The following is a 26,677-nucleotide window of genomic DNA, read 5'->3' as shown; positions in this document are numbered from 1 at the left end:
TCTAGGAAGAAAGATGTGAATCCCAGTGGAAAATAAGCAGAGATTACACAAACTACAGGGACCCCTCCTGTTCTCCGTTTCCCAAACTTCCCATGATGATCATGGTACTGTTTTGAAAACTAAAGTTTAAACAAAAAACAACCAAACATCTCACTGAACAGAAATCTCAGGCCAGATTTTTCCAAATCTAGTAACCCAGGGGATTAAGCAGCCCCTCAGGACAAACAGCCTCGGTCTCTTGCCCAGGGTATCCTGGAATAGGGAAGAGTCATGCTGGGACGTCCTACTGGGGTCAAATCTAGCTGTTCCCACTACCCACCCCCAGCTACCCCAAGAGCTGGCCTGAGCTGTGCAGGGAGAGGGGTGGCCCAGGTGCCACACCTCCCACTGCCTCACCCTGTGAACCTGACACTCAGAGCCACTTGTCCTGGATCAGAAGGCCCTGGATGTCAGTCCTGGTCAGCTGTGCTTTGTGCTTAGAGGGGAGCCAGCTCAGCAGCTTTGAAAGCACCCTCGTCCAACGTGACCCCCTCTGGGGGGTTCCCACTCAGACTAGCCCTGTGGGCTGTGTGCCTGGGCCTTCTTTAGGAGGGCCTCATGGCATAAAGAAGTTTCAGCCTTTCTTCAAAGTGTGCTGGCGCCCCTCTCCCCCCCAAAAAAGCAGCAGTTCACGGGTGCAGGGTGAGAACAGCCACCTGGGCTGAGATCCTGGAAAGCAGAACAGAGGAAGGCTGAAGTCTGGCTGTGTTGTGCAAAGAGGAGGCAGGAGCCCACGCAGGGGAAGCCGTGAGGGGCAAGATGTGTGATTAATGGCTCAGACGTGGACTTGAAGGGGTTAGGAGGTGGTGTGCATGGTAGGGCGTGGATGGGTCACGTCTGCACAGACACGGGGTCACCAGGTACCAGTGGAGGACAATCAGACGCCAAGGGAATGCAGAGAGGGAGAAGAGGGCTCTGGGTGCAGTGCCTACAGGTGGGCTTGGGAGGCCTGAGGATAGCCCTCTGCATGGAGAAGCCTGGGAGACCCACGGAGGGTACACCTCGGGGAGGTGGGAAGGGCCCTCGTGGAAGGAGGGGTCTGGCTTTGAGGCAGCAATGTGGGGCTACTGGGAACCAGCACAGAAGTGTGGCAGGGCTCAGAGGGGCCAGGCCCTTATGTCCCTGGGGTGGTAAAGGGGTGAGACAGACCCTCGAGGGTCAAGAAGCAGTACTGCTGCATAGGTGTGCCTGACGAAGGAGGAGGGCCATCCAGGGTGAGGAGAGAGGACACTGGGGGGGTAGGGGGGGGTGCAGTGCACAGGGTGCAGTCACAGCAGGCAGAGAGCTGGGTGGAGGTGGACAGCACACAGGCACCAACTGAGGACCCCGCGGAGCAGACGCAGGACAAATGATGAGTGACAGAGCCGAGCGAGCAGGTCTCCTGAGCCAGAGGGGCTCTGCCAGCAAGGACCACTGAGCGGGAGGCTGGTCCCAGGAGGCAGCAGCCCAGGCGCCCCAGCCCTGCTACTCACCACGGGGATGTGCAGCTTGCTGAGTGGCTTGCCGTCCAGGAGGTAGGAGCCCGTGTAGGTGACGTACTCGGCGTAGCACTGGGGTGCCTGAGGGGTGATGTAGCAGAGGATCTTGCGCTTCTCCTCGATCTTCTTTCTGATCTGCAGGTATTCAAAGTATGGGTTGGACCTGTCGCTGTGGTAGGGCTCGATGTCGTCCAGCTTGATGGCGTCCACGATGGCAGCCAGGGTCTGCTGAATCACTTCCCGTGTCTGCTGTGTGGACGTGTTCATCTGCTGCTGCAGCTGCTGACTGGAGCGCTGGAAGCGGCGCTTGCGTGGGTGCTGGGCCTGGGGGTCATCCTCCTCACAGCAGCGGCCCTTTGCTCTGGGGGCAGGGGCAGGGGCGGGCTCCTTCTCCGAGGGAGGTGAGCTCTGCTTGTTCTGATTGGCTAGCATCTGAGCCCGGTTCCTGGTCATGCGCTGGGGGATCTCCTCTACTTTGGGCGCCTTTGGGGCTTCAGCTGCAGGTTTGGGTTCTGGTTCTGTCACTTCAGGCTGGACGCTGCCCAGAGGCCCCTCGAGACTGGCACTATCCAGGGGGCCTGCCCCGTCCACTGCATGTGCCTGGGCCACACCATCCACAGGGGTGTCAGGCACACTGTGGGATGCGGCTGTGAGATCCTGGCCCTCGGCCTCCTCCTCTCCACTCCCTGGTGGAGGCTGCTCCAACGGTGCTGCCGCGGGCCCCAGGCTGGAGTCTGAGTCCTCGGGGACCCTACCCTCTGACACGGTGCCTGCTTCTACCGTGGCTTCCAACATTGCATCTGGCTGGGGCTCCTCAGGGGGCTCGGGCTCAGTGGGGAGCCGGGGGGCCACCGAGTCAGGAGGCAGCACAGGCTGTTCCTCGGCAGCTGATGCAGGGATGTCTCCACCACTGGGGACTACAGGGGGCCCTGCAGGGGCATCTTCAGGAGGAGCCAGGGCAGTCTCTTCTACAGGTTCTGTTTCAACATCAGAAACATCTTTTGCTTGAAGAGGGGGGAGCTCTGGCAACGAAAAAGGCCCAAGATCTAAGTCGTCTTCAGAGTTGGGGAATCCATCAGGCCAGGGCACTGGCTCCACCTGGCTGAGCGCCGACAGGTCATGCCCATTTTCCAGGAAGTTACTTTCTATGGGCCCCAGAGCCTCCACCTGAGTCACCGTGGTCAAACACGAAGGCTCCGCGGCCACATCGGCAGGTGCTTCTGGAAGCGGTTTGCAATTGGTAAAGAAAGGTTCCAGCCTGGAAGCAGCGGCAAAGGGGGCTGGCTCCTCTGGGGTGGAGACGGAGGCTGGGACAGCCTCTACCTCATCACCCTTGGCACCCTCAAGTCCAGGCTCAGTGGCTGACAGAGGGTACGCGTCAGGGGAGCCTGGGTAAGGGGGCTCTGTGGTGCCAAAGGGCCCTGGGGCAGCAGGGTGGAGGGCCTCAGTGGGGCAGAAATGCTGCGGGGACTCTGGGAGCCGCTGTGGGGACTTGAGCAGAAGGTCCGGCCCAACAGGCCAGCTGACAGGGTTCTCAGGGGCGCCCCCAATCAGACTGCAGGAGAGGCCCTGCTCTGAGGCCGCCGGATGTGCCCACTCGACGGGTTCCTCCGTGATGACCGTGCTGAAGGGGCCCTCATCCAGTGGCTCCAGGTAGCTGGGCTCTGGGGGGATGATGGCGGCAGTGGCCTGCTGGTCCTCTGTGGCATCCAGGGGAATGCCCAAATCAGGGGGAAGGGCTCCCTCCATGGATGGGGCCAACAGTTCATCTCTGTGCGGAGGGGGGGACTTTGCTTGTAAACCAGAGAAGGCACCCTCTGGGGAGGGGGTGACGTTGACCACAGCTGCGGGTGGGCAGTGCAGAGCATCTGCTTTGGGGGAGGGGATGCCATAGTCTGGGGAGTAGTACCCCGGAGACAAGCAGGCGAACTTCTCGGCAGGACCCGGGGGCCCAGGGGCCTTGTCCTCCAGGTGTTGGCCTGGTGAGTCATAACTGGATGCCGTGGGCACGCTCTGCTGTCTGAACAGCTTGTCCCCAGTGCTGAACTCTTCCTCAGGGGTCCTCCTGATATCAACAGAGACCGAACGATAAAGGCTCGTGCACAACGGCCTTGTGGGCGTCTGGCTCGCGGTCTCTGAGATCCCGCTTGCTGCCACTGAGAACCTGTCGAAGAAGGATGGGGAGCAGGCGCTGGTGGATGTACTGGACACAGGCTGAGGGTCTGTGCAGTCGAACATGAGGTCAGAGTAGTCATCAGCACTGCAGGACGGCGTCCTGGGCGTGTGCATGGCCTCCTCATAGCTGGGGCATGACACCACGGAGGCAGGCGTGGGGACCCCAGTGGGCCGGCCTTGGTCAGGCCTGGGAGATGCAGGCAGAACCTCTTTCATGTGTGGCCCTGCCAACCAGTCCCTGGTGTCCACAGCTGGCCCTGGGTGGGGCTTGTTCTCGGGAGCTGCTGGAGTGGGAGCAGACTCCCTGAGCTTCTTGTCCTTCAGGGCGGGGTCCAGCGCCAGCGGCTTCTTTGGAGGGACATCCAGGCTCTTCTTCCGTGCGTCCTCAGCTGGCTTCATCCTCTCCTTGAGCTTTGGGTCTCCAGACCTGTGCCTCATCTTCTCCATCTGCTTCATCCTCTCCTTATGCCGCTTGTGGCGCTCCTCGACCTCCAGGTCCTTCTGGGAAAGCATGCGCTCGAAACTGGTCATCATCAGGTCGCCATCACCCAGCAGCTTTTCTCTGGGCCGGGCGTCTCTCTTGCCCGGGTCTCTGGACACTGGCAATTTCTCGCCGTTGCTGACTTTTGCCGGGTCACCCTTCTCTTTCTCCGGATTGTCCTTGAACTTCTCCTTCAGTCTGGCCTCGCTGAGTTTCAGGCTGTCCTCCCTGGACCTGTCTCGGAGCGGGTTTGGGGGTGCATCCTTGTCTCTCGCCGCAGGCCTCTGCTCGTCCTTGTGATGCCGCAGGAGCCCATCCCCGTGCCTGTCCCTGTGCTTCTCCCGCTCGTCCCTCCACTTCTCCCGGTGCTTCTCTCTCCTCCTCTTCTCCTTGAGGGCACTGGCAGCACTCGACCCATAGGGCTTCAGCTCCTTCTCTATTTTCTTGGACGGCTCTCTTTCAGAATCATTTTTCTCCTTCTTCTCTGTGGAGAAGAGCTCAAGGGCTTTCTCTAACCCGTCCTCTGTGTCAGCTTTTGCGCCATAAGGGAGCCCGTAAGCATCAGCATCAGAGAAGTCCTTATCATACTGGATGGGGTCCTTCCTGCCACCGGAGTCCTTGTAGTCATCGCTCTTTTCTCTCTTCTCAGATTTGTCTTTCTTGACTCTCTCTCGATCATGGCTTTTCTTGGACGAAGATGAAGAGTGTCTGTGCCTCTCCTTGTCCTTGACCTTGTCCTCGGTGGGCTCCGTGAAGGACACCTCTAGGAGGGCGCTGAGGCCAGGCTCCTGCCCACGGTCAGTGAAGCTGTCCGAGGACACCTCACTGGCCTTATCATTGGAGTCCTCCCTGTAGGCGTGCAGGGCCTCCTCTTCCAGCTTCTCCAGCAGGCTTTTCTCAGCCTCGGCACTCCTTGATGCCTTCCTGTCACGGCAGTGCTCCTTGTCCGGCCTCTCCCGGTGCCGGCCCTTGGTCTTGTCCTCGGCAACAGGCCTCCTCTCCACCTTCTCCGGGGGCTTCTGTTTGTTCTTCTTCTCCTGTGTGGAGTCCACCGATGTGCGGTCCTTCCTGTCCTTGTACTTCTCTGCAGGCTCTTTCTCCTTTTTGTCCTTGTGCTTCTCGGGAACTTTCTCTCTCTTGTCCCTGGCCCCATCTGGAGCTCCCTTCTCCTTTTTCTTCTCTCGGAGTTCCCGGTCCTTCTTGTCTGTGTGCTGCCGCTCAGCAGAGTGCTTCCGGGGCCGCTCAGTGTCTGTGGGGCCATCTGCCCGCGCCACATCACCGGCCTCTCCGAGCCTGAGTGCGCTGGCCGCGTACTCATCTTTCTCGTCCTCACTCTCGTCAGTGAAGATGTCTGCGATATACCAGCTCTTCTCCTTACCCTTCTTCTCGTCTTTCTTCTCAGGGAAGTCCTCGGAGAGCAGCCCAGGGAAAGTCTTCTCCCTTTTCTCCTTAACTTGGTCGAGAGATGCTTTCCTCTCCTTGTCTTTGCCGTGTGTATCTTTATGCTTCTCCTTGGCATCTTTTTTCTCTTTGAAACATTTATCAAATTCCTTGTCCTTCGGACATTTCTCAAGGATAGACTTTTCACTTTTATCTTTGTCGCCGGACTTGTCTCTGTATTTATCCCCCTTCCCTCTGTCCTTCTTCTCCTTCTCTCGGGCTGGATGGAGCCTTTCCCAGGGCTCTAGGCCCTTTCCAAAGTCGCAGTCGGGCCTGTCCTTGAAGCCAGCCTCACCCGCCAGCTCCTTGAGCTCCTCGCGGTATGCCTCATCGGGCTTAGCCCGGCCATCCCTCCGCTCCTTGATACTCTCAAGGGGGTCCTTCCTGTCCCGTCCACCCTCGGCAGATTCCCTCCTCTTCTTGTCCTTCTCGGGGAGGCAGCTGGTGACGCCTTTGTGCTTCTCCATTGGCTCCTTCCTCCTCTCGCAGCTCTTGTCCAGACATTCCCTGTCCTTCTTCCTGAAGAAGGCATCCCTGTCATTCCGCTTGTCCCCATAGTCTCGCTTCTCGCGGCCCCTGTTCTCTCGCTTCTTATCCTTGCTGTCCTCTTTGACTGTCTCCAGGATTAGCCTGGCCACAGGGTCACTCTTCACATCCCTGTAGTCCGTCACTGGAGAGTCCCAGCTGTCATCCCCTTTGAAGTCGAAGGAGGAGTCGGACAAGTCAGAAAACCACCTGTCCTGTTGGTCATCAGAGAGGCTGAACTTGGTGTCTTCGTTCTCCAGAAACTGACTTTTGTTACAGTATTCATCAAAGGCGGACGAGTCTTCCTTATAAACCTTTTCTTTTTTGAGTTTTTCTTTCTCTTCTTTGAAAGTCTTCTCCTTCTCCTTTGAAAGTCTGTCCTCCTTAAAGTCATTCTTTTTCTCTAACTTTGAGGGCCTGTCTTTGGACTTTTTCTTCCTTTCCTCTTTGTACAGTCGCAGTTTTTCCTCTTTTGGAGACTTTTCCTTCACTAATTTCTCCTTTTCTGCTTTATTCAAGCGCTCCTTCTCTTCTCGGAAAGACCTGCTCATATCTTTGATTCTTCTCAGGGATTTTTCATCCTTGGAAACCTTGAGCATCTCGTCTTTGAAGAGCCACTCCTTCTCCTCTGCCTTTACTTTGCCAAGTCTCTCCTCCTTCTTGAGATGCTCCCGGTCGTGCTTCAGGGCTTTCAGCTTGTTGTCGTTGGAAACGTCGTTGTCCAGAAGGATGGCCTTATCCGACCTCTGCTTTGAGTCCTCATACTCATACGTGAAGCTCTTCAGCTTAAGCTCCTGACCAGCCGAGCACAGCCCCTTCTCCTTGTTTTTGTGTTTGTGTTTCGTTTTGTGTTTCTTGACAACTTTGCCCTCCTTGTCCAGCTTGGGAATGGCACCATCCACGCTGGTGTGAAAAGAGTTCTTCTTCTCTGACAGCGTGCTCTGCAGGCCACCCCTCTTCCTATGCTCCTGCTTCTTCCTCACGGGCTTCAGCGACTCCACACTGGAGCCGTCAGAGGAGCAATCAGACTCGCTCGTCAGTCTCGTCCTTGTGGAGTCTGATAAAGAGCTGACCTCCGACCAGGCAGGAGAGGAAATGGTTTTCCAATTGTCTGTCCGCCAGTGCTTGGCGTGTGGGTCTGCATGGCTGGGGTTATGCTTCTGGGCAGCAGAGCTCCCGTGAGACGAGGTGGAGGAGGCAGACAGGGAGCTGAACAGGGAGGGGTCCTTCAGCACCAGCGGGGACTCCTTGAGGCAGCCGGAGCTCCCCACCGAGTCCCCGTCGTCCTCGCCGCTCTCTGAGGACTCGCTCTCTGACTCTGATGAACAGAACTTGTCATTCCTCTTCCCAAATCGCACTTCTTTGCCTTTTGTTTCTTTCTTTCGCTTCTTTTTCACTTTATTTTTTTCCTTCTGCTGCTTGGAGTTGGAAGGTTCCCGTGTTTTGTTACTGGGCAGGATCGTGTGTGCCGAAAGCCTCAGCTTCTCTCCTGTCCCCACGGTGACACCAACGTCCTCTTCATCCGACGTGTCTGACAAGATGCGATGAGCCGCTTTCTTTGGTGCTATTGTGTTATTTTTAGTGTAACTTTTCACTTCCATTTTGGGTATAGAAATAAAACTATTTGATTTAGTTTCTTTTCTGTAATCCTTTTTCAGTAAGTGTTTGTCATCTACTGGAGGGACTCTGTCTTGCTCATCATCCTCATCAAACTCGTACTCGTCCTTGACAGGTGTCACAGTTTTCTGGGGCTCCGGGTTCTTAGCCTTGTGCTTCAGGCCTTTCTCAAATTCAGAGTCTGTGTTATTGCCATCAACTGAGCTAGAAGGTGCGAATGACGGGGCGTCCTCCTCCTCTGAGCTCTCTGCTGGGAACAGGGAGGAAATGGTCAGAGGCAGATTCACAGCAACTGCGCAGGACATGCGCAGGGAGAGTGCTTTGTGTGTGAGGCCTGGGCTGCCCTTGGCCGGGGGAAGGAGAGTTCTTCACCAGATTTAGTGGATTTAGTGATGTGGAAGGCTGACCCCAGGCAGCAGGAAGTCAGAGAGAGGCTTGTGTGAAGGCAGGGCCGGCATATACAGAGCCAGCCCATAGTACTGTTGGCAAGGAAACCCCAGAGACAGGTCTGGGCAGTCCAGAAGCTCCTTTATAAGCACAGGTGTCTACAGAGGCAGGGAGGCCCACTGTGCCCATATGGTTTCTGGCGCCCTGTGGCACTGGGAGGCCCATGCCCTGCACCCCCACCCCAGCTGACACACATAGCATGGCACCCAAGTCACTGACCGGTTGAGCTCTCCTCACTGGACGTGTAGGTTCCCTTGCCCAGCAGGAGATTCACCATGGTTGGGGAGTTGGCCACCTTTAGTGGCGTCTCGCCTTTTCTGTTGCTCTGCTGAGGGTTTCCTCCATAGCGTAACAACAGCTTCACCACCTACAAAACAGCAACAGGCATATCAGGGAGCTTTCTGACAGACACAAAGCACACCACCATCTGGGTGAAACTGCAGCCCATTCAGAGAGCCTTATGCTGAACCAGAGAGCAGCGCTCCGTCCCCATGGCTGAGGACCAGAAGCCGTCTGTGTACACTACACAATCCGGCGGGGTCTCTGAGCCGGAGCCTCTCCTGCAGGAAAGACCCTAGCGGTGTCCCACCCCATTTCAAGCTCTCCACTGCAGAAGTCCTCCCCGCTCTCCATGGGGTCCCCACACCCCCAGAATCTCCTCATATGTGCACTCCCTTCCCGCCAATGATGAGCTGCCATCCGGCAGGGTTGACGGGGAGTGGGCACGTTCTGAAAGTTTTGGGGGAGGGAAAGGTGTGACAGAATAGAGGATACAAAGACCAAGCTTCCGTAAGCAGGTTTATTTTGGGTTTTCATTTATTTTAGAAAAGATCGCCTCTTCCATGCTTTGTGTTACATTGAGTAAGGACGGTCCTGTGAATAATAAACATGCAGGGTGACATTTCAGCAGCTCTGTCCAACTGTCTACACCTGTGCTTTACACGTGGGGGACGGCCACTCCCTGGACTCAAGTGCAAATCCCAAATCTAATCACAGCTTTGTTCTGGAGAACATAGCATGAAAAGAACCCATAACAAGGGCAGGAGGTCGCTCACACACCCGTTTCTCGCTTAGGATGCCGTGGCCTCCCTGACCGGGCCAGACACCTACTCTAGCGATTCAGCATGCCCTCCAACTCACCAAGACTGAAACTGATCTTGTTGACCCTACAGTGTGGGTGGTGTTTGCTCCTTCCTTTCCCTGCGCGTGGGGCCCTGGTGGTGCTGGGATCCTGGTGCTGTGTCCCTGCTGTTTGCCCGCCAAGGGCTATCCCAACCGCTGGAGGCCACCATGTCCCTTGGCTCCTTCCACTAAGGCCAGCAACGTGGGGCAAGCCACCCTCATGCTCTCCTCCCTCCTGCCACTGCTGGGAACCATGACCTGGCCAGGAAAGGAGGTCTGTCATACAGACCCTAAGGCTACAGGCCCATGTGATAATCCAAGGCCACCACTTCCTGATCCTTTGCTTCCTCCCATCTGTGGAGTCCCCTTACCCACATGAGGTCACAGGTCCCAGGACCTGGGCAGGGGTTTCTCTGAGGGCCATTACCCCATCCCTCACAACACTTCCACAGTCTATCTCATGAGATGGTTTCACAATAATTATGAAAGAATAGAGATTCAAAGGGAAATCCCCTTCCTCTCCACTCTATCAGCTACCAGCTCACAGCAGCCTCATGTCACCCATATGGTCCCCCTGCCCTGGCTATTTTTAGCAGATCTCAAGCATTTCATAAGCTTTATCAGTAGATTTCTCTAAAAAGACCCTTAAAAAAAAAAAAAAAAAAAACTATGATGCCTTTATCTTACCTAAAAAGTCATCTATAATCCCTAACATCAAGCACAGAACCCACGTGCAGATTTCTCCAGTCACTGTGGGCATCTTTTCATTTAGAATCCCTCCTCCCACCGTGGTGACCTGTCACCTTCCAACCTCTCATCACACGCTCAGTGCTTCTAGTTCCCTGGCATCAGCCAACAGCGGCCAGGCAGGGCAGCTACAAAGGAGTGTTAGAAGTGCATTCTGGTCTATAGGTGCTGTCCTCACCATGCCCCAATGTCCATCTCTGGTCAGGGCCTCATCACGATGGTCTGGTAGTGACTGCAGTGAGAGCCTTGCCCTCTCTGTGCATCTGCTGCTTCAGATCTAGAGAGAGCTGTGTCCCCCAGGGGGGCTGAGTCCTCTTGGGGAGATGGCACACTTGGGTGCTTGCTGCTCCCAGGCTGGTTACAATAGTCCTCCCATGTACTGGCTACGCTAACAGTGAGTAGGACAGGGATGAGGATGGGCAGGCAGTAGCCCCTGAACCCCCTCCCTATGGGTACAATCATTCACCTGCTCAAACACAACCACACCTGCACGGCCAGAGCAGGGCCCTGTCACACAGGCCATGAGTGGTTAAGAGGCCACCAGGTGCTGAACCAGGATGAGCAGAGTGAGCCATGCAGAGGATCGCTCTGCTAGGGGAGGGGTAGGCAGGTAACATGCAAGCCAACAGGGATGATGGGAGGAGGCCCAAGCCAGGGAACATGTGGGGCGGCGCTCACCTTATAGTGCCCATTGTTGGCAGCGTCGTGCAGGGGCGTGTCATCATCCAGGCCCTTGGTGTTCACCTCCGCGCCTGCGGCCAGCAGCTGCTTGGCGACATCGTAGTAGCCCCGGTTACACGCCTCGTGCAGTGCTGTCCAGCCTGGAAACAGACACTTAGGACCTATGTTATTTAATCCTCGAGAACACCACTCCTGTCCTGAGGCCACACCCTCCAGTGCATTGGTGGTGGTGCCTGCAAGGGAGGGCCGCAAGCCCTGGGAGGCCCTGTGTGTCCTTTACTGCAGTACCTCATTCGCTCCAAGATGTGTAGCTAGTTAACTCTGAACATTAACAACTTGCAAGGATCACCTGGGATGGAGGACTGGTGAACATAGGGTAACAGGCAGCAGCCTTGGCCCAAAGGAGCCAGAAACATGAGGAGAATACTGGGGAGGCTGAGGAGGGACTTGGGGAGGATGACAGAGCCTGTCGCCATGGCTGCAGGCCTGGGAGTGCACCCTCTGTGAGCATGAGGCTGAGGCCACACACGGAGGCCTCCCCTGGTGGCTGCTTCTGCCAGAGCCTCAACAGGCCACCAGGAAGCATGGCCTCAAATGTCAGTGTGCAAAGAGGCCCACCCCCATAGACACAAATTCCAGGACTTCGGAAAATCCTGACTTAGGAAAATGGCTTTTTAAGAAAAGGTGCTGGGCTCCCTGGATGGCGGGCTCAGGGTGTGATCCTGGGGTCCTGAGATCGAGTCCCACAGCAGGCTCCCCACAGGGAGCCTGCTTCTCCCTCTGCTTATGTCTCTGCCTCTCTGTGTCTCTAACGAGTAAATAAATAAAATCTTTTTTTAAAAAAAAAGAGGGCTAGATTAGTTTTGGGTCAGACAACCACCAACTAGGGCAGTGGGAAAAATCTAGATGGGTCTGTCATGAAGACTGCTTTGCTCGTTTTCTGTTCTCCCCACACTCAGAACACAGGGCTGGAATCCACAGCAGAGCCTCGCGCCAAATATCCCGGGCATACAAGGTAGTGCCCAGCTGCTGCACAGACTCCCTCAGGTCAGTTCGGCTCCGCCGTCTCAGGCCAGGCAGCTTCTCCCCAAGTACGCCAGAGGCAGACCTCCTCCAGTAGCCAGGGAGGAGGATTCCTCTGCCACAGAACTGGGGTTTCCATAACACTGCAGGGTGGTATCTAAAAATTCCCCAAGCCTCATTATTCTTAAAAATAATGAAAAATAAGAAAACAATCTTACTTTGAAATATTTCCCAAAACACTGATGCCATAGAAGCAGCAAATTATGCTGGTGTAAGAGCGAGGTCTGCCCCCCAGTCCTGTGCACATGCTTTGATTCCCATCATGCTGACTCCCAGGTTGGAATTGTGCCTTCTGAGACCTGGTGCTCACTCGGCCAGAGGGCTCCAGCACACGGGGGCCAGAGCAAAGCCTCCCGTCCTTTCATGAGTGCTCACCTGCAAAATCCTTGACGTTGACGTCCGCGCCCTCTCCAATCAGCTCTTTGATGCGCCGGGCATCCCCGCGGATGGCTGCGCGGTGCAGGCGGGTCTCTCCACGCTCGTTTCGCTTGTTCACTTTGTCTTTGGTTTTTGAGGCAGAGTTAGGCGTCCCCTTCTGACACACTGTCGACTGGGAGGGGTGCTTTGGTGTTGTGTCTACTGCAGGCCAAAGAGAGGACAAGCAGGGACGTCAGTGAGGGGTGGTGTCCCTGGTCACAGAAGCTTCTAGGATCTTGGTCATTTCCACATGGGAAAGGGGACACCTTCACGTGGGCACCCATCCCTAGGATGACCCCAAACCCAGGGGCTCACCTGGGCTGTTGGCAGACTCCTCGGCAGTCATCTGCATGAGGAGAGCCACCTGCTGGCGCTCGGAGAGGGGGTAGCCGGCTCGGATCCCAGAGAGCCCCATGCCAAACAGCAGTCCAGCCTTTCGGGTGACAGGCTCCTTCTTAATCCTCTTCCGCTCAGGACCCTGCTTCTCTGTGAGGCGGTGGAGGAGACAGGGGGAGATTTCATGCCACGCAGTCCTCAGAACCCAGAGCCTTACCTGGCACCATGGAGCCCCTGCCTCCCTCCTCACAGCTCACAGGGAAAGGGCAAGAGCAAAGGTGGCAGCACCGTGCCGCCTGTCATCACCTCCAGCAGTAACAGAGACAGTTTCGACACCGTGTTATGAGCCAATGAAGCCTGCTCCGCCTCTGCCCCCACCGACCGTTCAGTCCGCTCAGGCGCCTCCCCATACTGACCACCGTGCGCCAGGCGGTGGGACAGCCTCTCACCGGTGTCCTGGCTCACACAGGACAGGTCTCCGTCTATTAAATACTGTGTCCACACTCTGATTCCTCCTTCCCCGTCCCGCCTCCAAACAGTGCAGATATAATTGGCAAACATAGTTTAGAAATACATAAATAGATCAAGGCCGACTCGTCAGTACTGTACCTTTCTTCTTGCTTCTAGGGACCTCCATTTCATGCCATGGCCCTTCGAGGAGCGAACCAGCCTTGCAGTACCACGACATGGACTGAGCTGGAGGCATCTAAAGGCATCAACACAGAGCACTAACCAGATACGATGGAACAGCTCAGCCGTTCCGTGTCAGCCTCCTCGGGACGCGCACATCCTCCACTTGTCTGACCCGTTACAAAACACCCTGCCAACCCTGAACACAAACACGTTGTGCTGTTTCTTCTAGAAGAGGCAGGTGTAAGGGAGAGAAAATACACCCCAAACTCCATGAGCCAGGAGCCAAAGCTCGCTTTTGTCCTTCACCCTCACCCTCCAACTGGGGATTAGGGGTCCACGGGAAGCCTGGAGCCCTCCCCACACTGCCCCATGTGTGCGGGGGGGAGCGGGGAGGCTTGTTTGGGAACCGGGGTGGTTAGGGTGTGTTCTAGGTCACAGGGTGCAAGCTGTAGCTGGGGAAGGAGGGGCACCATGGGAAACTCAGGTCCCTGAAACTTCTCCAGGTGGGCTGAGGGGAGTATTGTCCTGCTTTCCACCCAGTGCAATGGGAGACCCCTCCAGGCCCTCGGCAGGTTCGCTGGCTGGGGCCTGCCTGAGGGAGGTGGGTGCTGTCTGTGAAAGACGACCAGACAGACTCCAGGACAACATGCCCAGCCCCACAGATACAACATCTTCCATTCTCTTAACAAGAGTTTTCTGGAGCTGTTTCCCAAGAAGGTATTTTGGTCTGCCTGTCATAAACTACGGCTATGACCTGCTGGAATGTAGGTCCCTGTGCTGCGAGTGGCAGCTCCCCATCAGCAACAATGAGTTTCTAACCAGCCCACCAAGCACAGGCCCAAGAAAAAAGTAAATTCCAGAACGCTCCTCACAGTGACCACAGAACCCCAGCTCATCCCCTCTGTCCTGTTCTACTCATGCTGGCAGAGGCAGGGATGAGCCTCTGTGCAGGGTGAACAGTATACCACAGCAGCCCTGCCCAGTGGCCCCCCAGGTCCCAAGAAGTTATGCTACACTTCCACAGGGACTTGGGGCCACAGAGCCCAAATCAGGGCATTTGGTTTACAAGTGCTCCCACAGCTGAGTGCTCCACTGATCTGTCCCTGGATGCGCCCTGCCTCTACCTGCCTTCTCTGTTTACCATTCTGCCACCGGCAGAAATGTTTATACACGTTCTGATGTATAAACAATGACAGGAAATAAGACCCACATCCCACAGGCTGGCCCTGCCAGCACAGTGCGTCCAGCACAGGGCTCTGGGTGCCAGAAGAGCAGGAGGAAGGCATGTGCACACGCCCATGCTCTGCAGTCTCCCAGGAGTTACCACTTAGTCTCAGACCACTGGAGCCCAAGGTGCTCCCACTAGGCGTTCAGGAGGCCTCTGCTGCCTCCCTCGGGTGTAGTGGAGACATACAGCCAGCAAGGGGAGGGAGACGGCAGAGCTCAAACAGGATTCCTGCAGTGCCGAGGATTCCTGGTCAGGGGACAGAGGACGAAGCCAGTGGCCCAGCCCTGCTCTCCACTGCAGTCGGCCCAGGGAGGGGCAAGGCAGGGCCTGCGCCAGGGTGCAAGCGATGGTACAGGCTGCAGACTCCTTATAAGTTGGGAAGCCAGGAGAGGCACTTCCCGGAGGTGACAGCTCCAAACCCGTGGCCTTTTGCCCAAAGGGTTTTCTGCAGTAACAGAGCTTGCCTCCCACACCAGAGGAAGACATGACAGCACCAGACCTGTGGCCTCAGACGACACCAAGACACATGTAGGCTGTGGGGGGACAAGGTATGCAAGGAGGCCTCTGCCCCACCAGGCCTCCTTCCCTGCCCCCTCACCTGAGGCCAGGAGCCCTGGATAACATGGGACAATGCTCAGGGACACTCCCTCCTGATGGGTCTCCTAGGGCTTAAACAGGACACCCTACGTGTCTGTTTTTTCCCTCTACGTGTCTTAATGCAGAGGAAGAAACCCAACTGTAATCACATCTTCTAAGACACCCATTGCTTGATGGGGAAATGTGGTTCTCCAGCAGCACCTGCAGCTACCAGTACCCAGAGGGCCTGAGTCCAGCCAGGCCATGTGGCCTTGGGCGAGGGAGCCCAGGGAAGCAGCACCCACAAGAAGCACTGACTTCTGGCCAGAGGAGCCAAGCCACGTGGGGTTGGTCCAGCCTGCCCCTCTTGCCAACCACTGTGCTGCCTTGACCGTGATGGGGTGAACGCATCAGGAGGGGGAGGACACATAGCCTGCCTCTGCACCCCCACTGGCCAGATGAGGTGCCATGACCCAGAGCGGCCTCTCAGACAATTTGGTGGGGGGGTCCCCACTGAAATCTGCTAGTTTTTGTTTCTAATAGCCGACTGGAAGCCAAGTGGAACTTACACAACTTCCCAGAGCAGAAACTGGCAGGTACACTGGTGATGGAGAGAGGTCGAAGGACCCCAACAAGCCCACCTGTGGAATGTCCCCGTGGTCAGCTGCAGGCATAGGTGTGACGCATGGGCTCTGCACAGGCCAGGGAAGGCAGCCCAGAGAGTGCTTGGGAAACATAGGGCCCCAGTCCCAAAGGCTGTGCAGGGCTGCATCTTTCTGCTGGCTCCTTCCTTCCTGGACCCAGCCAGTGGGAGATGATGGTTTCCCTGAGCCTGGACAGTCCCCCTGCATCACTCTCAGGAACACACGCTGATGGGACACCACTTTATGTGTTTATGGCGTGAGCGCGCTGTGGCCTGTGACACTGGTGCCACACCGTGTCACCTCTTCTCAGTGCAGCCCCCTTCCCCAAGCTTGTGAAAGCAGGGGTCTCTGTCCTCCACAGCCCAACCCACGAAGCCCTCCTTCTCACCTGGGCCTTCTGGGACACAGCATAGAGGGTACGGGGCTGGAGTGGTTCTGAGGGACCTTGGCTTCCAGACTCCACGTCCTGCCGCTGCACTTCCCTCCCCAGCAGAACCTGGATGTCCCACTGCAGGAAAGGCTGCCAAACCCCAGTAGATTCTGGCAGCAAGGAAGCAAGGTGTGCCTGCAAGGCAGTTTTCCTCCCTGGAAGCAGGTGGGAGTGTTCCTGGCCCTCTGGCCTCGGTGGCCACCTCAGCACTGCTCCACCATCTTGTCACCACACACTGCTGTGTATACCCACCTGTGTTCTGCCCATAACACATTGTACCCCTACACTGGAGGACCCGTTGCACAAAGGCTGAGGGCTCTGCCTTCCCGGTGCCGCCCAGCCGTCTTCTCTCAACACCTGGAACCTCTTTGCTGCCTCCTGTCTCTTCCTTTTTCTCTACCGCAGTCCAGGCAATCTCCTTGGCTATAACCACCAACCTGCCAATTCATATGCCCTATGTAATGAGCTGTTTAATCTGTCCACTGAAGTTTTTTAATTGCTAATTTTCATTTCCATGTATCCCATTTCATATTTGAAAAAAGTCTACATGGATGCAGTCTCTGGCTGCATCTTGTTCCTTGGCTGTGCTTTCATTTTCTCCTTTAGTACATCTACTGATTTGTGCTTTGTATCCAGACATCCCCACATGAGGTCTCCAGGGCTGGGTCCCGCCTCAGGATGGGACTCCTCCTCATGCTCTGTGGTTCTGACCCGGCACTCGTATTTGTCTGAACCCTGGGGCCCAGAAGTTGCATGGAAGCTCATCTCTCCAGAGAGGATTGGCTTTTCCTCTGATCTGAGACTAGAGAGAGGGAGAGGCATTCCCAGCAACACAGGGTGTGGCTCAAGTCCAGGTCACAGGGAAGCTGGGGTTAGTCTCTGGGGCCACCTCTCAAAGCCCTCTGCCCCGTCAGGATGCCCCCAAGAGAAGACAGAGATGGGGGTCTTCTTCCTGCCTGAAGTGTCCCAGGTGTGGCTCTCACGCGCATGTCCATTGCGGCCCTGACACCCTGAGGCCAGCAGCCTGACTCCTGCACTGTTCCTGGCTCCTGAGGACTTCGAGCGCTCCACAAGGCATTATGTTCACCACTCACCATCTCTGACTTCTGGAGTGTTCTAGCTGAGGGCTTTGTCAGGAGACACAGTCTTCTACGTCGCCTTAAAGGGAAATCTGAAACCTTTACGTTCCACCGTAAAATCCTATGATGTCAACACCGCTTTGATTCCACTCCACAGGAGAGCATCTGGTAGTGCTGCTCTGGAATCACAGCACTCACTAAGATGCCAGGCAGAGTGCAGGGACATCTGATGGTGGGCAGGGTGCTAGGGAACCAGGGACACACCATCATCAGGAACACGCCTTCTACACCAGACGCATGGCCCGCGCCCGGTGGTAGGAGTTATGAAAGAACCACTCTGGGTGGGATGGTCCCCAAGCTGGAGGTGATGCAGGAGCTGCAATGGGGCTGGTCTCTGTCACAAGCCCCCTGCTCAGGTTTTCTAAGTGCGGCAAGACCAGGACCCGAGGGCCCACCCAACCCAGCTCTGACGTTCGGGCTGCACTTGTGACTGGCTTTTCCTTTTGTTTTCCTCATGTGTGTCCACTTCTTTCTTTCCTCTTTCTGAAAATGACCACCACTGATCACAGACAGAGAGGGTCTCCAGCAACCCCCTCCTTCTCTGGTCCAAGAAGGGAGGGGCTGGGGTCCCTCTCTGCCACCTGCCTTCTTCTCCCAGGTCACAGCTGTGGCCTCTACAGCTGTGTTTCTTCTTCTCTAGACAAGAGTAACCATAGTCCTCTTTCCACAGGGGCTCAGGAATTCAGTGAGGGCTGCAATGGCCATGATGAGGAAGCCAGGGTATTAGGAAGTGCTGTTGGCATAAACGGCCCACATGATACAACCTCCCAACCACTGACCCTCCTTTCATGGCACCAAAGCACAGTGAGAACTTTTTTAAATAAAATGAAGTAAATCATACTCCAAACCCACACCAGCTTGTGAACCATGCCATCAATCATGCTAACCCTCCAGGCCTGTCTGCAAAAGCCTCTAACCACCTCTTAGCCCCTGCCCCAGGCCCTGGGAGCACTACCAGGTGGAATGGCCACGTCGTGACCCAGGCTCCTCTCAAGAGGACTCCCGAAGCTGCAGCCAGCTTCCCTGGATGAGGCCCCACGTGCCCTTCTCTGTGCAGATTTTGTTCTGCACATTGTTGGGTCACCAGCCATGGTCCAGAAGTCCTCCCTGCGAGTCACAGACCCAAGATGCTTGTGAGGGCCTGGCTCACCTACACTGTGTATGGACAGCAGGGCCCCTGAGGGAGGCCATGATCCTGTAAACAGGGGACACTGGGGATTCTCAGCAGAAAGACCTTCCTTGGCTAGTCCACCCGCTCTCCGTACAAAAAGGAAAAAACTACTCAAGTTTAGGGAAGAAAAATGATGGAGAAGTGGTGTCACTGTGGGTGGCACGTGCCCTCTCCAGCCAGAGACCCCCCACAGCAGCAGCAGCACTGCCCTGCTCACTACCATCACCTGGCGAGTAAGCAAGTGAGCAGAGAAGCCCTTCATTGTCATGCACATGTCACCTGCGGCATGCAGCAGCACATGGGGTTCAGAGTTCCTTGGAGTCCTGCAGATAGTGGCGGCGGAGCCAGAGTTCTTCCTCAAACGGGGACAGCCCCCCGAGGGTAAGTCCTATCCCTTCCCATCTTATAGAAAAGGGATGACCACCATTTCAGTAAATACATGAGTGCCTCCACACCCGTAAAATGGAGTGAACAAGTTGTCTACATGTCAGCATTCCTGAATAAACACAAGACACAAGTCTTAATCATAAGATAAAAGCAAAATAAGAAAACCTGAATTTTTCACTACTCCAAAAAAACTTTCAGGTAGAACAGGCAGTTGCCAGCTCATGATGCTTCTGACAGGGCAGCCCTCTGTGAGGGGATCTGGCCTCTGGGGACAGGCAGGGCCCACCCCAGGGGCACACAGCCTACATTCAGACTAAGGGACAGAACACTGTAACAGAGCAGGAGGTTTATGAAGGAGCCTGCAAAGGGTAAGTAAGCATATAAGCCAACCTAAACATTTCCTGACAGGTTTTTCTTTAAGTTGAGAGGAAATTTAAACATACAAAAAGTAGATTTGTATAATTTAAGTGCAGACATCATATAATTTCATTGTAAGTTTGGTAGGTGATAAAGCATTGTACTTGGAGACTAGCATCACGCTGGGGGCCAGGCAGCAGGGCCTCATGTGGCCTGCCTGGAAGAGGCCACCTCAAGCAGCGTGCCTCTTCTTCAGCGGAGGGGCTGCCTCCCTCAGCAGCAACAGGAGGAGCTGTTGCTGGGCTGGTTTGACCTAGCCCTGCTTTGGGTCTGGGCTGGCAGGGTTACAACGCAGTGAGCACACGCCGCCGGCTCCTCTGGTGCCCACCTGGGACATATATGGCTCTGGGGCATGCTCTGGCCATAGCTTCTGGAAGGATAGATACAGTGACATACCACATGTGGTGGCTGGCCTTCGATAGGCTCGGATGCAGACAAGCTGTACTGCTCCTGGCAGGCAGCCTCCAGGCCTGACAAAGCACTGTAGACAGAGGTCGCCTCCTGGGAGGTGAGGAGGCAGGACAGCGCTGGCAGTTCGGTGGTCCTTGGGCAGAGGATCATTAGCCTCTTCCCACTTGAGAGACACAACTAAGCAAACTCACTATTTGCCTCTCAAAACCCTGAGTTCTGGAGCCTTCTACCAAGTTCCCCTCGGGGTGAGCACAGGCCTGCATCTTCCCAGCAGAGGGCGCCGGAGGGACGCAGCAGGAGCAGGCACTGGGCGGGGTGGGGATGCATCAGACCTTCAGGACCTGCTTGGCCCCTCCCAGTCTGCCACTCCTGAGGACACTTCCTCCTGACCCTGTGGGAGGCACAGTCCAGCAGCTGGGAGGCACCTGGCCAGAGGTGTACGTCTTTCAGAGTCAGGCCAGGCTCATCAGAGCTACAGTTTGACCAGCCAGGGGCCCCAGAAGCCCACCTCCTGATGCTGCGCATGACCCACAGATTCATATTTGGAAGGCTCCTGATATAAGTCATGCACAGCACACCCATGTAAGAATCTTCTTAGTGGAAAATCTAGCTTTGTTATGTTAACAAAGCGGATGTACAAGATATAAAATCGTCCCCCAGAATAATGAGCGCAAGTATTATATCTCATATGTATTCAATGTTTGTAACACAGTCCTTGCCTGTAAAATACTGTTTTTTAAATGTTCACTATTTTTCTACTTCATGGTGAATCCCTCCCTGCCCTCACCCAGACCTACAAGTTGCAGAGAATAAATGTCAACACTTCCTGCCTGCCCCAAGACTGTCCTAGACACCTGAGAAGCCACGTGGATTCAGGTGAACCCACATGTCAGCCTCTTGCTGAAATGCTAACCATCAGTAGACAGATCCATATGGCCTGCTGGAAACACATGAACCCAAGAAGTCAACATCACAATAAAATGGGCACTGCAAAGAAATCCTACCAACCAGAGCAGAATGGGCAGCCTACTCAGGCATGCTCAGCTCAGGCAACATACTCCCCCAGGAAGCAGAAGCTCTAACACTGTCTCCTTAACTCACAGCAAGGCTGCTGGGGAATTTATAGGAATGTCCCAGAGGCTGGACATCCATCTCCAACTCTGACCATGCAGAGAGCTAACAACCAAATAGAGATATCAGGCCCTCCACACCCAAAACTGGAATAGGCACCAGCGACAGGAGGGAGGATTTCCAGGCCTGGTCTGATTTCCTCCAGACCTAAAGCCTAAGTAACAGCATCTCTGCAAGCTCTTGCATTCTGGCAGGAGCCCAGCGTCCAGAGGTATCCACAGGCACCTCTGCTCTTTTGTGGAGCATCAGCCCCTCTACCTGCCCACCCACCCAGTCCTATCCCCACTGTGCCAGCCCAGCCCAGACACAGGTGCCGTGGGCTCTACCACACCTCCGTGAAGGATTGCTGTGGGCCCATGATACCTTCCTCATATCCTAGTCGGAAAAACAAAATCTACTTCTCTGGCTTTCAACTAATCACATGTATGCTCACGGAGCACCTGCACAGGGTATTGGGGGAGGGCCCCATGGCCCTGTGAGTAACAGCCAAGGCACACACACATTTTCATGCTGCTCCCTCTGCCATTTCTCCCAATTTTCTCACGTTTATTCTGTTTTAGTACCCAGCACTTTCCCACTGACACAAACCCAAAGATGCAGGAAGCCCCACCCACACCCCCATCCTGGCAGGGCCTCAGCTCCTTCTCCTAATGGCTGCATTTGTGTTTTTATGGGTTCACCCCAGGTTCCATGGCTCTCTGGGTATTGTGCCCATATTCACCCCTGCCTGTGACTGGCATACATGTCTGCTGCTCAGATGACCAGCAGGCCGGGAAGGCCCCTGAGCACCAGGGTTAAGCAAAAGAGAGAGTCTGGGCTGGTATGAGAAAGGCTGGGCTCTTGCCTAGACCCAGGGTGGGCCCCAGGATGTCTGCTCAAGATGGCATCAACTTCAAAGTGGACGTGCCAAGTATGAATCCCCCATGCACACACATACACAGAGAAACACATGCACGCTCATGTGCAGACACGTGCGCGCGCGCACACACACACATGCACATACACCCCTGCTCTGCAACCCCAGGCTCCCCCACACACCCACAGGAAACTGCACTGGCTCTGGCCCACTCTCAGTGGTCCTTTTGGCTTTTATTTCAAACAACTGGGTTTAATTTATGTGCTGTTGTAGCCCTAAGGGAAAACACGTTTACCCAAGACTTTCAGGGGACTGCATAGAGCACGGTGGGGAGCAGGAGGCTGGAGCCTCCGGGGAGAGGAGCTCATACTCATGCCTACACAGCTGGGCACACAATGGGAACCTCCCTGGGTGTGCTGGGGGCTGGGGGTATGTTCCTGCTTGGCACTCTTGTGGAGAATTCTCTGTGAACCTTTCCTATCAGCACCAAGTCACCCTCAACATCAAGAACAGAGCAGATGCTCTTAGACCTCACTCTAGATGACCCCACCCAGGCCTCCAACAGGACTCCTCAAAGAGTCCTGGTGCAAAGCCAAAAGATGAAGAGAGGCTGGGGCTGTCAAGGACACTTTCTGTAGAAGAGAAAAGCGTGGCAGGTGAGATGGCCTTGGGTGGTCAGCAGGGAGTGAGGGGCGGCACCTATACCTGTGTCCGAGTCCTTCTGCTCTCCATTGGCCCCCACAGTGAAGGGCAGCTTCCGTTTGGTTGCTCGCTCCCTCACCTCCTTTCCTCCATCACTGCGGTCCAGCTTTGGGGTCTTGGTCAGAGAAACTTTATCTTTATCCTAGAAAAGAAAGTGACGCTTTCAGACATCATTCCCAAATTAAGTTCTCGGAATCCTCACATTTACTGCGATTTCATTTCAGGTACCAGGAAAAGCAAATCTTTTACTTGGGCAATGAGCAGCACCTCCCACTCGCCAGGCTCACACGAGCATGCACGGCTTCCTCCACTGTATTCTGGCCCCACACCCACCCCTTCTTGTCCTGAATCCCAAGTATTCCCATGAGTGTGAAGAGAGGAGAGATACAAGTTGTCTCCAACACAGCTTTCCCACAGAGGGATTAAATAATGAGAAAAATAAGAGCTGGCCTTAAAAAGGCCACGTTGCCAAGTGGAGAGTCCTATGCATGATTCAGGGAAGGAGCCCGCAAATGCTCCCACTTGCCTGGACCTCCCTCTTCCCCAGCTGACATCACCACCAGCCAGTGACACGGTGGGATTGTTGTGGGAACAGATCAACCCCCGATGCAGGAGAGTGGGTGGTGCACATCACCATCACCCCCTTCCTGTGTCTCAGGGCTGGTCCCTCCTGTAGGATAAGGATCAAGAAGCCCATATCCCAGGCCCATCCTGACCAGCGGGCCAGCCCTGTGCCTGTCTGGGTACCAGCAACTGTACAATGCTAAATAGCATCTACTCCTTCTGCAATGCTGTCTGCACAAGGGAAGAGGGCCCATGTGGAAATGTAAGTGCACAGATCCCTGAAGGGCAGGAATGGGGCAGCCCCATTCCAAAATGATGAAGGACCCAGCACTGAGCAGAAGCAGAAGCCCCTGCCTTGCTGCCTGCAGTAGCTAAACACCCTAGACCCCTAAAAGCTCCTGGCTGATGACACTGTCCTGGATGGGGGCTGCTCACAGAGATTTCCAAATTCTAACTAACACCCTGGCTCTGTTTGCTCACAGTAGTGCCTCAGCATCCCCACCCTGTCCACAGTATAGCAAGAGGCTCTAGGGAGCATGTAGAGAGCCCCACACAGGCAGAACATGCACAGCCTGCCACACTGGTCTGCACACTGGGGTATGATCTGCATACTGGGGTATGACATGGTAGAAAGGATTGCTCTACCAATACACGGCTCCCTTCTCTGCCAGGGTGCTTGCTGACTAATTTTCCCCAGGGAAGCTGTCAACAAACACCGTACAGTCACAGCCACACCCCCATGCCCCCCTCCCAGCAGCAGGGGTCCTTGAGGTGCTCCTGAGAGGAGCCACCTGCCAGCACAGAACATGGCCACAGTCCCCAACACCTGTGGTCCCGACAATCTTCCACCTTGAACAGCCAGCCATGCCATGGCAGTTAATGACAGACACCCCTCAATAGACCAGGGGGATTTCTGCCAGAACACATGGCCAGCTTTAAGGGTGTCTGGAATGCAAAGAGGGGCCCTGGGTAGGGCCTAAGCCATGAGACACTGCGGGAAGAGGGGGCTGCACAGATGCTAGGTGCACCACACCTCCAGAGACGTCCACCAGGACGCCTGTCATTACCTGCATGCTGCCCATCAGGAAAATCCCCAAAATGTAATAAACACCTATCCACCAAGAACACTCCTGACCCATTGGTGAATCTGACCCACAGGTTTATATAAAAGAGATAATATAGATAAGAGCAATAACAAAGTATTCAGGAATGCAAGACATTAAAAAAACCAATGTAACACACCACCTAAAGAAAATAAAAGAAAGAAAATCTTACAATCACCCAATATTTGCAAATAAGCCTGTGAGAGAGTTCAATACTGGTCCTGACAAGAGCTCTCAGCACACGGGAATGGGGACAGTCCTCCACCTGACCAAGAGCCCCCAGTGCTGATGCTGACAAGGGGTGCTTCCCCAAAGAGTGGGAGGCAGGAAGGCCTAATTGTCACAGCTACTAAAGAACGAAACAATTGTTTTTAAGAGAGCAAAGATGTGAATATACATTTTGGAAAAGGAAATAAGCATGTAACCAATTCACATTTGGGAAGATGCTCCGTATAAAGATAAAGTGAATTAAAGCCAAGAGGAGATACCAATGCTTCCACCAGAATGGCTAAAACCAGAGACACAGGGTATCAAATGTTGACAAGAATGTGGCAGAGTAGGCACAACTCGAGTTACTGCTGTCAGCAGCTTCTAACATTAATGCAACATGCCCCTGTGCTCACAACTGGCACTACTGTTCCCAAAAATAAAAAAGAAACCTCACAACTGCTCACCAAAGACAAACACACACAGAAGGTTCCAGAGTGTCAGAAAGGCACCAGCACACACAAGCTCACAGAATGTCTCCAAGGGGCAGACAGGACCCGTGTGCTCAGCTGCCAATGGAGACACAGGCAGGCTCCTCTGGAATCAGATCTGCCTCCATTCCTCCCCCACTTGTCTCCTGAGCAATAACAAAGCCTTAATGTGAAGATGTTATGAGTATATCCATGAATATTAAGCCATTCAGATTAATAAGTGAACGAGACGTTGCTGGATACAGAAAAGTAGCTGATTTCTATCAACTCGAAACAATTAGGAAATGATGTTAAATATCACTTCAGTTAGTATCAAAAATCATCAAATACACAGGAATAAACCTAACAAATGACAATAATTTAAGCCATCAACACAATTACAAAGCATTACTGAGAAAACAAAGGCTTAGAAAAATGGGAGACATGCTCCTGTTCACGGGACAGAAAGGGCACAACTGTTAGCAGGACGACTCCCTGCAAACTGCACTTTCCGTTCAAAGTGATCCCATCAAAATACCAGCAGGCCTTCTGTGGAAACCAACCAGCTTCCTCCAAAAGGTCTGAGTAATGCCAAGGGTCAAAATCAGAAAGAGAATGCTAAAGAACCACAGACACCCAGACTACAAAATGAGAGCAGTCCTGCCCGGTGGTCTGGGGCTGAGGCCCAAAGTTTCCGAGCAGAGGCTGCAGCCCTATGTGCCTGGGGTCAGGCGATGCTGTGACACAGCAGAGGAGGGGCCCTGCTCCATCAGCAACGGTGACCTTGTGAACATTCCCAGGGAAGGAAATACATACTGACCCCTGCCTTCCATGGCAATTATCAATCCCAGATGAATGCCAGACGGCAAAGATAGGCGCATGTCCTCATGACCAGCACACAACAGAAAAACAGGCAAAACCACAAGGTGCCACTATACCCAAGGGACAAAAGGTCAGCCACACCACCTGTGTGACAAGGACAGCCTCAACTCTCTCAGCACCTAGGATCCAGAACTGGGGCAATCACCATGACAAGCCATTACACCATATCTGCCAATGTGCACACATTTGTGCCATCACTCTGTTACACCCCCAAATGGAGCAGCCTGGATATTCGTCAGCAGTACAATGCATACAGAAGGGGCTGCTGCTCACAGGAAATGTCCTGTGAATGGGACGTAACACTGAACAGCTAGTCCCCTCTTATAAGTCCCAACAGGGGCGGTCCCTCCATGGTGATGGATGTTGGGAGGGAGGCGGTAAGGAGGCCTCCCCAAGGCAGGTAATGCCATGTGTTCTTATCTGGAGGGAGATTTATCCCAGGTTTTATTTTTTTATTTTTACTTTTTTTAATTTTTATTTATTTATGATAGTCACACAGAGAGAGAGAGAGGCAGAGACACAGGCAGAGGGAGAAGCAGGCTCCATGCACCGGGAGCCCGATGTGGGATTCGATCCCGGGTCTCCAGGATCGCGCCCTGGGCCAAAGGCAGGCGCTAAACCGCTGCGCCACCCAGGGATCCCTATCCCAGGTTTTAAACGTGAACTGTAAGACGTGACATATCTTACTAGAAAGCTGACAGGTCTTGAGTCCAGCTCCTCATCTCATGAGCTGTGCTGGGAAAGTGAACACTGGTGACGTAACCAGAGTGGTCCAGAGTGAGCCCTGGGGCTCCGATGAGGTACTCATGGCAGACAGGATGCAGAACCTTACTGAGCAGCTCCACCAGGGCAGGGAGGTCACTCGAGGCTGCCACTGATCCCTCACTAGCACAACAGGGATTGCCACAGAAGCCAAGAGAGTGTCTGTCTTAGGTGGTACTGGGCAAAGTATAAAGTTATCTTACTTGAAAAACAAAACAAAACAAAACAAAGCCAGATCCATACATCACCTGTGGCAAACGTGTGTGCTGCTCATGCTGCCCACACCGGAGCCGGTTCCATCCAGTGACTGCTCTCATCAAGGAAAAGAAAGCAGCTGGAACCAGCCCAGACCAAGCCCTGTGTCCAAAGGAGGCCA

The 26,677-nt window shown here is 54.6% G+C and overlaps 1 protein-coding gene across 7 annotated transcripts in view; it reads right to left on the bottom strand.

The window, feature by feature from the left end:
• ANKRD11 (ankyrin repeat domain 11) overlaps positions 1-26,677 on the bottom strand; it is a 190,662-nt gene that overhangs the window by 5,206 nt on the left and 158,779 nt on the right. For 4 of the 7 annotated variants that reach the window (XM_038538032.1, XM_038538028.1, XM_038538030.1 and 1 more), the window contains exons 4-9: positions 22,317-22,455; positions 12,568-12,738; positions 12,211-12,414; positions 10,750-10,892; positions 8,422-8,569; positions 1,512-8,005 (exon numbers count right to left, since the gene is read on the bottom strand). In XM_038538032.1, coding sequence (XP_038393960.1) covers positions 1,512-8,005; positions 8,422-8,569; positions 10,750-10,892; positions 12,211-12,414; positions 12,568-12,738; positions 22,317-22,455 — 7,299 coding nt within the window. Of the gene's footprint in view, positions 1-1,511; positions 8,006-8,421; positions 8,570-10,749; positions 10,893-12,210; positions 12,415-12,567; positions 12,739-13,197; positions 13,295-22,316; positions 22,456-26,677 lie in introns of all 7 variants that reach the window. The other 3 variants (XM_038538033.1, XM_038538034.1, XM_038538031.1) reach the window with 3 other exon arrangements.

This window comes from Canis lupus, chromosome 5 (assembly GCF_011100685.1).
Source record: "Canis lupus familiaris isolate Mischka breed German Shepherd chromosome 5, alternate assembly UU_Cfam_GSD_1.0, whole genome shotgun sequence".
NCBI lineage: Eukaryota > Metazoa > Chordata > Mammalia > Carnivora > Canidae > Canis > Canis lupus.
This window is presented reverse-complemented; position numbering and strand designations above follow the sequence as displayed.